We start from the raw sequence: 14,097 nt of genomic DNA, 5'->3' as shown, positions 1-14,097 counted from the left end.
GGTCAAACGAAAACGAAAAAATTGTTATTAGGTCGTTAGATAATTATTTTCCTTATTGTCATGATTGCGTGATTTTGACTTATCGACCTTTTTAAACAATTGTTTTTGTAGCTTAATCATGATCTCGCGTTTAAATAAAAGTGACAAGCAGAAATATTAATTAATGTAATAGACTAATAGTAGAGGACAAAACGTTCGTTACCAATAATCGAAATTGTTTTTAAGTAATGGCCGCAATAATATTTTAACGTGTGGTAAGTAAGTAAAAGTAACGAGCCTAGATTGTGGCAGGGGTTCAGGTGTCGAATGTGTTTTGCCTGTAATTAGGGTGCCGCGGCGGAGATTGCCGCACGGTGGCCACGAGGTATTGTGGGTGGATGGGTGGGGTGAGGGCGGTCTTGCGCTTCGGTGGGGGTAAGGCGTGCGCGACAGAGGCCGCCCAGACCCTCCTGTCAGTTGGGATACTCGATCCTCAGTTTTGCCGCTACAGTAGTCGCGATAACAGCCGTTGTTTACGTCGACCGTTGTTGTTGAATTTTCGTCGTTTTATCGGTGTGTATACAAATACACACACGTGCTCTTTTTTTCTGTTCTGCTCGCTCTTTTTGGACGTTTCGTGTGCTCTCAGGACTGCGATGTGCGTGTATTTATTGTGAACTGTGTTTTAAAACTTCCAGGTGACAATGCAGCATACAACCAATTCTCCCCAGCAGTTTTGTCTCCGTTGGAACAATTATCAATCCAACTTGACCAACGTCTTCGATCAACTACTTCAAAGTGAATCGTTTGTGGATGTTACGTTGGCCTGCGATGGACATTCCGTCAAAGCCCACAAAATGGTATTGTCGGCTTGCAGCCCTTATTTCCAATCGTTATTTTTCGAGAATCCCTGTCAACATCCCATCGTTATAATGAGGGATATTAAATGGCCGGAATTGAAGGCCGCTGTCGAATTTATGTACAAGGGTGAAATTAATGTTTCGCAAGAACAGATTGGTCCTCTACTGAAAGTAGCGGAATCATTAAAAATTCGTGGTCTAGCCGATGTAAATGGCGAACAAGACGTTGTAGCTCCCGCAGGGGAATTGACCACCAGACCATCTTCGATCAAACCATCGCCTACAACATCTATAAATAGACCACCGATAGATTGGGATAATAGGCCGCAGGATTTGGAAAGTGACGTTTCTAGAGCAAAAAGAAGACGCAGACCATCAGGTGAACGAAGCAGCCTGAGTAGCCCAGCTGAAAGTGCGAGCGCTGAAGTACCGGAACCTCCACCATCAGTGGAGATGTCACCGGCACCTTCAGCCGCGACTCCGTTACCGACGCCTTCAGCGTCGTCCGCCGCTTCTGCCGTCGCCGCCGCCGCCGAACCACTACAACTTACTTTGCCGCTTCCACCTCAACCAACTTCTTCGGCAGTCGATGATATGGAGATCAAGCCAGGCATAGCAGAGATGATACGCGAGGAGGAAAGGGTAAGTCATTATATTTGTTTTTCGTTTTTCGTTTCCCGTCGAGATGTGGCAACGTTGCGCTCGACGCCGGCGGCTCTCCATTCACGTGCTGAGGGTTTATTTTTACTTTGAACACGTGTTTCGCATGTGTAAGAGATGATTCTCTCGGTGCATCATATTTAATAAGGATCCCTTTCTATGTACGCATTACAGGGTGAAACTCGTTTATATAATTTATCGTAAATTGAAAATTGAAAGATGATTACATTCATTTTTTTTTTTTGGTAAAAATGTCAAATTTCAAAAGTGGTCAATCGGAAGAAAAGTCAAATTACTCCGAGGAAGCGCGACACTAAGAATATTCCGAATATGACGATGAATTTGATGTTTTGCTTGAAAAAAAGTAATTTTTTCCTCGAATACAATGTAAAAGAGCCATAAGTCTATATTTCAAGGACCGAAAAAATGAAAAATGGTCATTAGGCTATGACATTTTGATAAAATTCAATAACTAGACTAAACTAAATAAAAACAAAAAAAAATCTTCGCATTTCGAGAACTAGCATCTTATAAATAAACTAAAGTATCAACTAATATGTACAATTACATACAACTTACACGCAAATGCTATACAATATATCATTCTTGTTGAAATTTGAAGAGAAGTTGTTTCTCTTCACAGAATATCAACTTCATGTTTATCACCAACCGAACAGAAAAAAATAGTTTGGAAATGCCCGAAATTACGTTTATTCATTCCAAAAGAATTGAAGTTTTTTTAGATCTCTCAAAACAACTGCTTGTTGAGACAACGTGTTGATGACCAAACAAAATAAAAACATACGACGAAGACCCAGTGTTCCCAACTCTTAAAAATTTATCTCCCTAAAGCTCTAATCAAAAATCCCCACGATCACTAAATATTCCTCCCGAAAAACATTTAATGATTAAATATTTTTAAATAATTAACATTAGACATAATAAAATATTAAATAGATAAAAAATTTCAAACAATCAATCAATAATTTCTTTCGGCTACATCATTTTTTAAAATTCTTTATCCAGAAATTATCGAAAACTTTTTCTGATTCTGATTTTTTTAAAATCACAAATATTGACATCGATTATATAGGAAGATATGTATAGGATTTATATATTTTATCTTGAAATAAATACTCGGTGATTTTCATATATATATATATATTGATTCACTATGAATCTTTTATTTTTGTAATCACTTTGCGGGAAGAGTCGTCACAGGACAGAGTTTAGTCGCAGACTAACTATTTAAAAATATATTTCATTTCAAGGTGCAACACTAGACTCTATACTAAGTAAAACACATGTTTTCTTAAACAAAGACCATAGTGCTTGGTTGTACTTTTGGTATAAGGATACAACTAAAGTACCTGAGGTAATAAAATCAAGCCTATACGGGCCTTTTATTCAAACTGCACCAATGTGTCTTGAATGTGTTTTCTAAAAACTTAAAAGCAATAAATTAAAATATAATAGTCCTTTTAAATGAATATTTCTAAGAACCAAAAATATATATAAAATAAATGTTTAAAAACTAGAATTCATTTTTGCTCCGAGTCCAACAGACTAATTGAACCTTTATATACGGATGGTTGAATTTTGTGCATGATCCACCATTCCGTTGCAGCGTGGATCCAACCATAATCATATTTTGTAACTTATCAATCGATATTCTGTAACGCAACTTATTCTTTACAATGTTATATATCAAATACACTCCCTAAATTTAGGGGGAAGTTGGGAACCCTGCAAAATTCTTAAACAATTCGTTTTTTTTTCTGTTATTCGAAGGCAGTACCAACGCAGTGTGCTGGACAATCACATGTCTTGAAATATTCTTTCACTACCTCTCCAAATGCACTGTTTATACCACCACTCGCAATTATACTGTCTGAAGAAGGTCTCTAAAGACGATAACTTAGAGTGTTGAGTATGAATATCATCAACAGTTCCAGAAATCCCATCTTAATCCTCACAAATCTGTTGGATTCTACTTTTGTGAATGAGAGAGTAATAAAATAATAATCATCCGTAATCCCGTATCAAATTTTTCTGTAGTATTTTCGTATGAAATAACATTTGTGTAAATATAATAGATATATAGGGTGTACACTTAAATTTTCACATGATCAACCTGCTTATAACTTCTAAACATTTGAAAATTTTCGACATTATATCATACATATCAAAATCACAATCGGAATCAAAAGATTAACTGTTGCAACAAATAATCATTCACTATGTCCAACTTCCCTATATTTTTTCTTCTTTAATGGTATAATTAACTGCATTTTTCCAGAATTATTTTTTCTCGAAACTTCATACGATTGTATTAGCAATACTATCATGGAGATCTAAGCACTGGAATTTGACTATATTTTTGGAATTTCTCTTCGTACAAAGATAACAGTTCTTTTATCACAGAACCGGGATGGAAATTGATATTTTTTGAATTTAGTTAATGTAAATATGTTTTTAACCAGTTGCTTGTGAGCAATCATTTCAAATTTTGAAGAACGTTTATCATTTGTTCGAACCATTCTCAAAAAACATCAGCATTTCACGTTGGTGGATTTAAACCGGTTTTCGACTAGTTACAGTCCCATATTGCCCAAACTTATTTATTGTATATCGCATTTTCCATCGAAATAAAATATATTTTTTCTTTGGTTTGTTATTTATTTTCCATAGAATGCTTCGACTCAGGCTGTGGATGCCAATCCAATCATATTCTCAGTAATTCCTATAAGAATTTATATCGAGTAAAATATATCTGCGGAAAATGTTGATTCAGTGAATATACTGAATGAACCAAGTAGAAAAGACTCAGTATATTATAAACTTTCCATTATTGAACGTTAAAATGTTATTGCGATTATTGTTATTATTGATTCGTTATATTAAAATAAGTTGCATCTGATTTGGCATTGATTCAATGATGATAAATTCATATTAGGGTCAGGGAACTTGAAAAATAAAACTCTATTCAGACAATATAAATATATATGAATGCGAATTGCAGATGTCGGCAATTAATAATTTCGGAACATTGCCGAGAAAAACACCAAGAGATAAAAATCTAAATTTACGATTGTAAAAAATAAAAATGTACCAAACAGAGTGGCGGCTTGAGTATTTTATTTTTTCAATTAAATATGCGTTTTTTTTTCAATAAGCCCTAAAGAATTTTGAAAAGATATTTTAATGGAAGCAATAACTTCACAAAACATTCTTTGTTTGACTTTATTTTATTTGTAGATTCGAAAATTTGAAGTTGAAAGAACCTTAAGTAATAAAAATCATTTTTATCCTCGAGTGTATAAACTTCGAATAGAATACAGGAGAAACTCAAAAGTTGTTCATTACTACAACATTATACTTCTCGACTTGCGTTTTCAAAAGCCAGAAAATCATTCTACAATAAAAAAATATTACGAATTCCGATAACCAGTAAACAGAAATACCGAAAATCAAAATGTAAAACGTATACGAAGTTGTCAATGTCAGTAATATAAGACAAACATCTCTGTATCGGGTAATAAGATTGAAAAGTCATTAATAATAAAAAACATCGATTATAAACCAACAAAATAAGGAAGTTTCATCCTTTAGGCGTGAGATTCAGACTCAATGTCTTGTTCATACCATATTCCACATACTTCTTCTTTCCTGGTTGAGTACTTTCATTACCGCCATTCACTTTTATTTCCTCTATATGGACAATACATTTTCTTGAGTCTTTATTTTTTTGTTAGTTACTTCTCATCAAATGTCAGTTTTTTCTCATTTTATCATATTATTTACCTCATTCTCTTCGTTTAATTACGTAAATCGTGAAACAGATTCTGTTCTATTTTATTAATAGAATCTTAAATTTGGCGGATGCGGGGGTACAATTTACGGCGTGAATTTCAATTTTCAATGAAAAATTATCGGCAGAAATATCGCTTTTCATGTTCGAAATATCGCCGTTCTTGGTGGAAATATGATTCTTGACAGTTAAAATCGACGAGTTGAAGGTGGAAACCTCGTATTTGTAAAGAAATGTTCCAGGATCAAAACCATCATTTACCATAGCCACTTTTAGTCTTTCTACCTATTCACTCTTCTTACCGGACGTTTCCAATTCGGAATTCTCCGATTCTGCTTCTAGTTCTGTTATTTTTAGGTCACCTAGTCTCCCACAAGGTATTTCTTACTCAATTTATTTATACACTTACACTTAATTAACCATTTCTTGTACAATGATACAATTATTCATTGACTCGTTGCTGATAAACTAGCGCCTATTTATGTACAGCGGATTTCTCGATAATTCGGTTTTTAAAATGTAAAAAATCAAAAAAATCTCCATAGAAATTGATTCTGTGAAAACTGCTACAACATTCTATAAATATAAAGAAATTGCCGTCGTATTTAAAGAAAATAATGTAAATTGTACACTCGCAACTGCCAAACTTTAGATTTTAGAGACCTGGTTCGCATCAATATTCTTAAATTATTGAAAAAACAATGAATTGAAGAAAACCTAAGTAATTAGGCTATTGATTAGCGAGCTCATGGCAACTTAAAGTCTCTGTGTTTATCAACGTCCACCTTCTTCACCGTATTCAGCACTATGCGACTTCTACGTTTTGGTATTATTTGTGATATTGAAAACATTGTTTCTATTAAAAACTTCAACATACGTTTTACCATACTTCGTAAGAAATGATTATAAATCGTCGAATTAACGCATCTATTTGCTATTTATTCTTCCACTCAATCACTTAATTTTGAGTTGAGATTATTCTCGATACAGTCAGTATTGACCAGAACGATTACTGCATAAACATATAGGCAAATTTTTAGTTTATGGGGAAAGCAGAATAACCTACTTAATATCATCGAAATATTATTTATATTATGTAGACTGTAATTTTGAAAAAACTAACAACTTATGCGTCACAATGGTAAATACTGATATTAGAGATAATCTTGTAAATACAATAAGTTGTAAACATAACTTGTATTTTAAGTGAGTAGTGAAAATATATAATTATCGTTGGGTATGTACATGGAAACTGGTATGAAGTTAAATAATAAAAAAAACGTAAAAGTAATTACCAAACTAAATAATGTAAATAATTATATATCTCCAGTTTGTCATAATGAAGGTTAAATTGAATTGTTGGGTCTAATAAGATTTCTTTCAGTGTAATGAGATGGATATTTATTTCTAAATATTCCCATTTTGTTCAAGGTATTCACAATAAAAGATTATTTTTAAATGGCTTGTACTGCATATTTCTAAGATTCTTGTATGATAAATAATCGTCTGGAATCTGTCAGTGGTACGCCAAATTAATTTTCACTCCAAATTTATCGATAATCCGTAACGAATTTTCCCGAGTTTTCCCGTTCTTTGCCAGCATCATCATTTGATTTATTGTCTTTTGCCTTTGGTTTCGTATATCTGCTAATTGTTCCTTCTTTTTCTCCCTATAATTCCATATTTGTTTTGTTAATGTATTTTGTTGTTAGATGTACAAACCAGTTTAAAATTCCCTTATCTTTTTTTTCTTTGATTGTTTCTCGTTGTAAGTTGTTTCTTATAATTTCAGTTCTTATTCTATCCATCCGATTTTTCGAAAGTATTCCATCTCCCACGTTTTACTTCTATATATCAGTATTGTAATATTTGTTGCTTTTTTTTTATTCTTTTTGTGATCTCAACTTCTATTTTATCGTTTTCTGTTATTACTATTTCGTTCATTATCTTTGTTTTGAATTTTCTATGTTTCCATTTGCGGTTTTTCTATCTTTTCTATTCAAATTTGCTTCCATCTGTGATTTTCTGTAATAATTACGATGTCTCTTCCGTTTCTTCTTCACATGTTTCATTATTTCATCCATGGTTATATGGACAATATCATAAATCCTTCTGAGGTTGTACTTTCCCTTTTACTCCTTTATACACGCTTTTCGTGATAGTTGTAATTTTTTTTGTTATTCATTATCTTCAACACGTTTCTTTGGATTAAGTCGAATGCTGCTCTCAGGTCTATGGACGTTGAGTGCAGTGTTTCTTCTTCTTCTCGTGGTAAAATTTTCGTTAAATATTTGTTGTATACCTGTATGATTTCTTCTTCCATATAATGATCCATTATCCGACTTAAACTGTAAATTGCGAATTGTAAGAATACGCATGATGGTAAAAAGTTTCTTCAAAACCATCAATTTATTTTATAAATCTCATTCTCAAATTTGGATTATGTTGAAATTAGTTTTAGTTCTCAGAGAGGTGCCTTCGTCGTTTTTTCTTTAAAAAATCTTCTACAATTTTGATAAAAAGAAAATACATCTAAGGAAATGAGAACATTAATAATTTACTAGTCCTTATATTTGAGGGGATATGGCATCATGAATTTTGAATAAATTTGCATGCCTTCTAGCCAAAATTGACTAATTTTGTTTTTGATAGGAATTCGAAAAGTACTGCTACAAACATCCTCATCATTTTCTCGAAATATAATTAACAGTTTTATTGGATTGGCTGCTTAAAAATCTATTTCTTTTAATCTTAATTATTCATTATACATTATACGGTTTTGTACTTTGTATTTGTTTTAGAGCTCTTAGAATTTTGTTCACTTTATTGAAGTCTGACTGTTCTTGGAATTCTGGGCAACGGTCAGTCTGAATACGGGTCTGAGTCTCGATATTTTAATTTACTCTAGTCGATCTACGAATTGTCTACTCAGTTTTTTGATGTTATTTTGCATCTTTTTCTTAATTAACTTATAGATAAAGCTGTAATTATCACTGTAGATATATATTTGAGTTATTTCGATATCCAGTGATGTTAATTTCATTCCTAGCGTAGATAGTTGTTGGAAAAATTATTGGATTTGTTTTGTTATATCTTTGTATAGTTTTGATTACATAACTCATTATGTAAATTAGATCCTACACTCTTCTGGTAGCCTGAACTTTGGTGTGTCAGTTACCCCAACCACTGACGAGCCTACTGAATGATTATCATCATTTTTTGATACGTCAGTAAATAGAACTAATGATGTATGTATGGATTTTGGGGTATCGTATACACTACGATCTATTGTGTCCCCTTTTCTTGCCGCAAGATTTGAGAACCCAGTGTTTACAGCTTATACGTTAATCCCACTCCTTTTAAAAGTCTAGAATGTGCGATGGTTTTAATTGCTAGATATCTTCGTTTTCTATTTCATACGCACCCAGGTCTAGTGCTCTGGAGTTCGTTACTGTTTCACACTTCGAAAATATGTGGATAAAAGTTTCGTCCTCTAAGCAACATTATCTGGTAGGTCTAGCGTCTTCAGATGTTTGTTGAGACGACAGGACTCCTTTTTGTTTTCGTGGATTGTTCTTACTTGTGATGTTTTGTATATTTCTCATATCCTTTTGAACTAATTTTCCTTTTTTTTTTTTTATTAAAATCTTTGGTTATATATTGTAATACATAATATTTCTCTGTTTTTTGTTTCGGACATTATTTCGTCAATTTTGTCAAAAATAATTATATCAACTGTCTCCAAATCCTTATATTTACATAATTTAGTATATTTATTTCCGCTTCGGCATCGTTATTTTCAACATTTCCCAAAAATTTAATGAAGTTAATTCCGTTTTTAATTCTAATAATACATCTAGGGTCTATATAATACATTAAATATTTCTTTCGGGTTAAATTATATATAATATTGCATCGCTACTAATTAATATGTATACAACACATGTTCTCCTTGTAGTTTTTTTTTTTTTAATATAAATATGTATAAATTAACTAGCACATCATTTTCGGAGTAACCCAACACGCAATTTCGATCAATAGTTCAAACATCTGGCAAACTGACAACTGTATCTAATCATTAACGAGATGTAGTTGATGCTATTATATCTAATAAACAAAAGATTGATGAAAAAAGGAAAGCCTCATAGATTTTCTTATATATTTTATGTTTCTTTTGAAACGTCTTTTCATTTCTTTCAAATTACTGCTATGACCTTTGCGAAAATTAACTGGTTACGAAAAAGAGCTGTATTATAAAATTATTCTACATTCCTCTTCAACATATTTGATCGAAGCAGTGCTGGAAGTCTTCTTTGGTGAGTGCCTTTAGGACTCAAATCAGGCCCCCTTTAGAGCAGATATTTTTCTAACCTTGCAAGGAAATCTGAGCAAACCTGTTGACGTTAGAGCTTCTGGTCAGGAGTTTACAGGCGTTTACAGCCTCGGCAATGCTCATTCGACGATCTGTAGGCACAATTTGGTTGATTTTGGTCATTATTGAAACAGTCACCAGGCGACCTGGGTGCTGGTCATCTTCAGTACTCTCTCGGCTGTCAATAAAACGCTCACACCGCTCAAAAAGACGCGCACGAGATAGAGAATTGTCCCCATAGATCTCTTGCAATAATTTATAGCACTCAATCGGAGTTTTTTTTTCAATTAAACGAGAAATATTCGTTAATGCTTCGGGAAATCGACAATTCAGCTATGATAGACAAAATGAAATCGATCGATAATAGTCACGGCACACGAAGAAGAAGTTTGACAAGGGGCTTTATAGACTGAATATTTAAAAAAATTTAATACCATTTATCCCAACATTGTTTGTAATATGGGGTGATAAAGGGTGTAAAAGAAATGAACTCCAATACGACCGACAACCCTCTAGCACAGAGAGATCTCAATAAATGGTTACCACCGCTGCTTAAATTTTTATTGGTCACCAAATTTGTAACAAAGGCGTTATTAATTTTTGGCAAATTTTTGATTTTGATTTAAAACTTTGAATACCAACTAGGCCCCGTAATTGTTCGTATTCCTATATCAAAATGAATCATTTATCGAGGTATTTCTGTGGTAGAGCGTTGTGGGTCAAATATAGAAACACCCTGTACGAGATTTTTTATTTGAAACGATCCAATCATGAGCAGTATCCCTGAAAATATGTGCACGTCACTGTTTAGATGGATGATAGTCATTGTCACCATAACCATTAGAGCGCCACTATAGTGCAGTCGAGCAGCGTTCGCGATTTACTTTATGTGTATATTAAACAGTTTTAATGTAACGAAGTTTATATTTTGCAGCTCGAATGCTAGGAATATAAATGCAACATTTTTTCCTAGACAAGATAATGTGTATAGCCGCGAATGAAACAATGTTACAAACAATTATCATTATTGCTATTCCGTCCGAAAACTTTCAAACATTTTTCGTAGTTGTTTTAAATAAAATAATGCCGTACTATAAAATAGCGTTTTTATGATGGCACAGCAATTGCAATTACTTAGATTCATTACGCATACGTTAAAGTCATTTTATATTTAACGTATTCATAGTTTCACCGTGTAGGTTATGGCATTTATAAAATCGTCTTGTCGATGGACTTAAGCCTCTTTCCTTCGACCGTGAACCTAACACATTATTACTCCCAAAAACCAGCTAGACTGGGCCATCACTCAACGAAAACAGAGCCAACTGTATAATCAATGAAATAAGTGACAGAAATATCGAGCCACAGCGGGAGGAGTAGCTCCGTAGATTCTTTGTATTAGTATGGCGCCTTCGAACACAAAACGTGAATGTATAAGTTACAAGATATACTTAGATACAAATTCTGTTTCCACAACTTCTAATTCCCATAACTCAGAAACGTATGAGACATTATTCTTTCATGTTGTCTACTCATTTCCGAATTTTTAGCATCTAGTCCTGGAAATATATTTCGAAAACAACATATTTAATGGATTAGCTGTAAAATGAAAAAAAAATATAGAAAAAAAATAATTTAAATGTAGAATTTTATAGTTAACAATTCGTAACTTTTACAGGGACAACCTGTACAATCTAAAAATAGCAAAAATGAATTTTTCAATCGATTTTTCAACAAAAAGATACTATATATTTAACTCGATAAAATTTATGGATTAGGAGGTATGTAGATTTTTAGATCGTTGTACATAAAGAGACATTCTGATGAAAATTATCACAAATTGTCATTATTTATTGAAAATACTTACAGCAGGTATTAAAAAGCAATCAAACCTTTCTAATTGAACTGCATACTGTCGAACATCGAGTTATGTAAAGAAAAAATTGAAATGTAGACAAATTTCGTTGGTTAGACTACAAATTATTAAATAAAAACAAAAAAAACTATAATAAATTTTCGAAGTAGGCACCTTGCACTAGTTTATTCTATCGATCATTTCGTACATTTTGTTTACCAAGCTTTTAAGATATCCCCAAAAAATGAATCCATTGCGATATTTCTACTGAATACGCTGTTTTACCTTCAGTCTCTGAAGATGATAACTTGGCTATCGAAACGCGCGGCAGACAGTGTAATTGTGAGTGGAAAAATGTTACTAAGATGATTTTTCACATCATTTGGGAAATGGGAAGGGCCCCATCGCGCATGAACCACATATATTTGGGAACGTTTAGAGAATTATCACATAACATGGGAGGGAAATTTGGAGAATTTCTGAGTATAACTGACCATTCAGTTTATCATTAAAAATATGGACCTTCTAAATTATGACCCACTATTCTTGCCCACACATCAACATAAAATCAATGTTGAATTGTTTGTTTGTTTGAATTGTGCGATGATTTTCATCTTTTCTGCATTTCAATTTTTTCCTTAAGTAAATATCACGATGTTTGACAGTATGCAGTTCAGTTAGACATTTTTAATTGGGTTCTAATACCTCCTATAAGTAATTTCAATACATAATTACAATTTATGATAATTTTCTTGAGAATATCTCTTTATTTCGAACGCATTTCTTATCATGTACAACTATCTTAAAGTCTACATATTTCGTAAACCATAAATTTTATCGAATTAGACAAAGAGTACCTCTTTGTTAAAAAATCGATTGAAAAATTGTACAAGTTTTCCCTGTAAAAGTTCCGGATTGTTAACCTTTGTGCATGAGCCACCCCTGCCCTCCAGGTAGTAGTGTAGAATTATTTATTCCGTCCAAACACACTACATAGACATACGAAATAATCCATAAAAAATTTGTAATGCTCGAAGGTATAATTTAGAAATTACACTTAAATATAGGTTTTGATTACTCAACTTTAAACGCCTATAACTCAGAAACGAAGAGTCGTATGAGAATTTTTTTTACGTCATAGCAATATTTTCACGTCTTCTACACACTTCCGAATTTTTTTGAATCAAGTCCTAAACACCCTATATTTTTCACCCTTCAGTACTTATTTGGATTTTATTATTTTGTGTTTAACATTTTAAATGTGTAAATTTCGGTGTTTGATAGTGTGTCATCTGAAGAAAGCGACTCATTTTCTTAGTCACTGTTAACAAGGGTTAACAAAAACCATCATTTTATGCTAATAGATCCTGGTGGTAATGATCAAGATCATAGCATGAATTTATCAAATTATTATATTGTTGTCGGTCCTTATAAGCGTGTAAAATTTCAAATTGTTGTGCTCAAAAATTGTCTGATAAAAGCGTGTTGAATTTTTTTTTATTTGATTCTGTTTTAATCATGTTTGTTTCTGTATCAATAAAATAAATTAATTTCTATTATTTTGATTATGATATTACATTACCTCATAAAAGTTGTATAAAAGTCATAAATAGTATGTAACTATTTGATCCTTTATAAATGTCCGCGAAGCGTCCGTACTAAAAATTTGTGAACTTTGATCTAGACACAGAGCCAGACGACGACACTGACCTGCCTAACTTGAGTTCGTTTAGTTTAGAATCTCAACTAGAAGCTTTCACTAGCACATTCTGTTATGCGTTTTATGTCATGTGGGAAGTGATCCTTTCATAAATTTCTACACGCTGGCTTTTGCTTTTATATCCGTATTTTATAGTTCTACTCGAATTGTCAAAAGAATTCAAAATTATTTGCACAAAGTTATCATGCTTAATATTAAAACTACAATTTCTTAAAGTATATTTACGTAACTCGCAGTAACATAATCATCTATAAATATATATATTGATTAATATATTTTTTTGAAAGTTGTTCGAAATAGAGAAAAAATAAAAAAACATATACAGGGACTTGACGTAATCATGCATTAAAAATTCATGATGGTCGAATGTATAAATCAAATATGAGTTCTGATTTTTTGTTTTATCTTCATCAGTATAGATTTTTCTAACCAAAAACTTGTGAAAAATGAAAATGGTCGTTGAAATCTACAATATTCAACATACTTTAAGTTAATATCCTATGAAAGGATCAAGATCAATATCAAAAATCAATGTTTATAACTGAATACGTTGAAATCTATCAATAGTGTGATAAAATTGATTTAAAAGTAAAAATTAGTTAATTAAGGACGAGGTACGGTCGGGGTACGAAAAGATTCAAAAAGTGCCAACGGTTTTCTTCGTTTTGTACCGCAAACATAAGTTGCAGAAATACAAATCAAATTTCTAAAATCTGTAAACTGCAAATATTCAAGTAAACCTTATATGTAATATTCCTATAAGGACAGTATTCATTTTCCATCTCGTCCGGGACACTTTATGTATACTGCGCATGCTCCATGCGCGCCAAAGATGCGCAG

The 14,097-nt window shown here is 32.5% G+C and overlaps 1 protein-coding gene across 3 annotated transcripts in view; it reads left to right on the top strand.

Moving 5' to 3' along the window:
• The window catches only part of LOC130445244 (protein bric-a-brac 1-like), a 375,153-nt gene that overhangs the window by 8,859 nt on the left and 352,197 nt on the right, over window positions 1–14,097 (top strand). For 2 of the 3 annotated variants that reach the window (XM_056780800.1, XM_056780799.1), the window contains exon 1: window positions 475–1,481. In XM_056780800.1, the coding sequence (XP_056636778.1) occupies window positions 684–1,481 (798 nt within the window). In that variant the 5' untranslated portion in view covers window positions 475–683. Of the gene's footprint in view, window positions 1–474; window positions 1,482–14,097 lie in introns of those variants that run through there. The other variant, XM_056780798.1, reaches the window with a different exon arrangement.

Source organism: Diorhabda sublineata, chromosome 6 (genome assembly GCF_026230105.1).
Source record: "Diorhabda sublineata isolate icDioSubl1.1 chromosome 6, icDioSubl1.1, whole genome shotgun sequence".
Lineage (NCBI taxonomy): Eukaryota > Metazoa > Arthropoda > Insecta > Coleoptera > Chrysomelidae > Diorhabda > Diorhabda sublineata.
The sequence above is the reverse complement of the archived record's forward strand: the minus strand, read 5'-3'. Positions and strand labels throughout refer to the sequence as shown.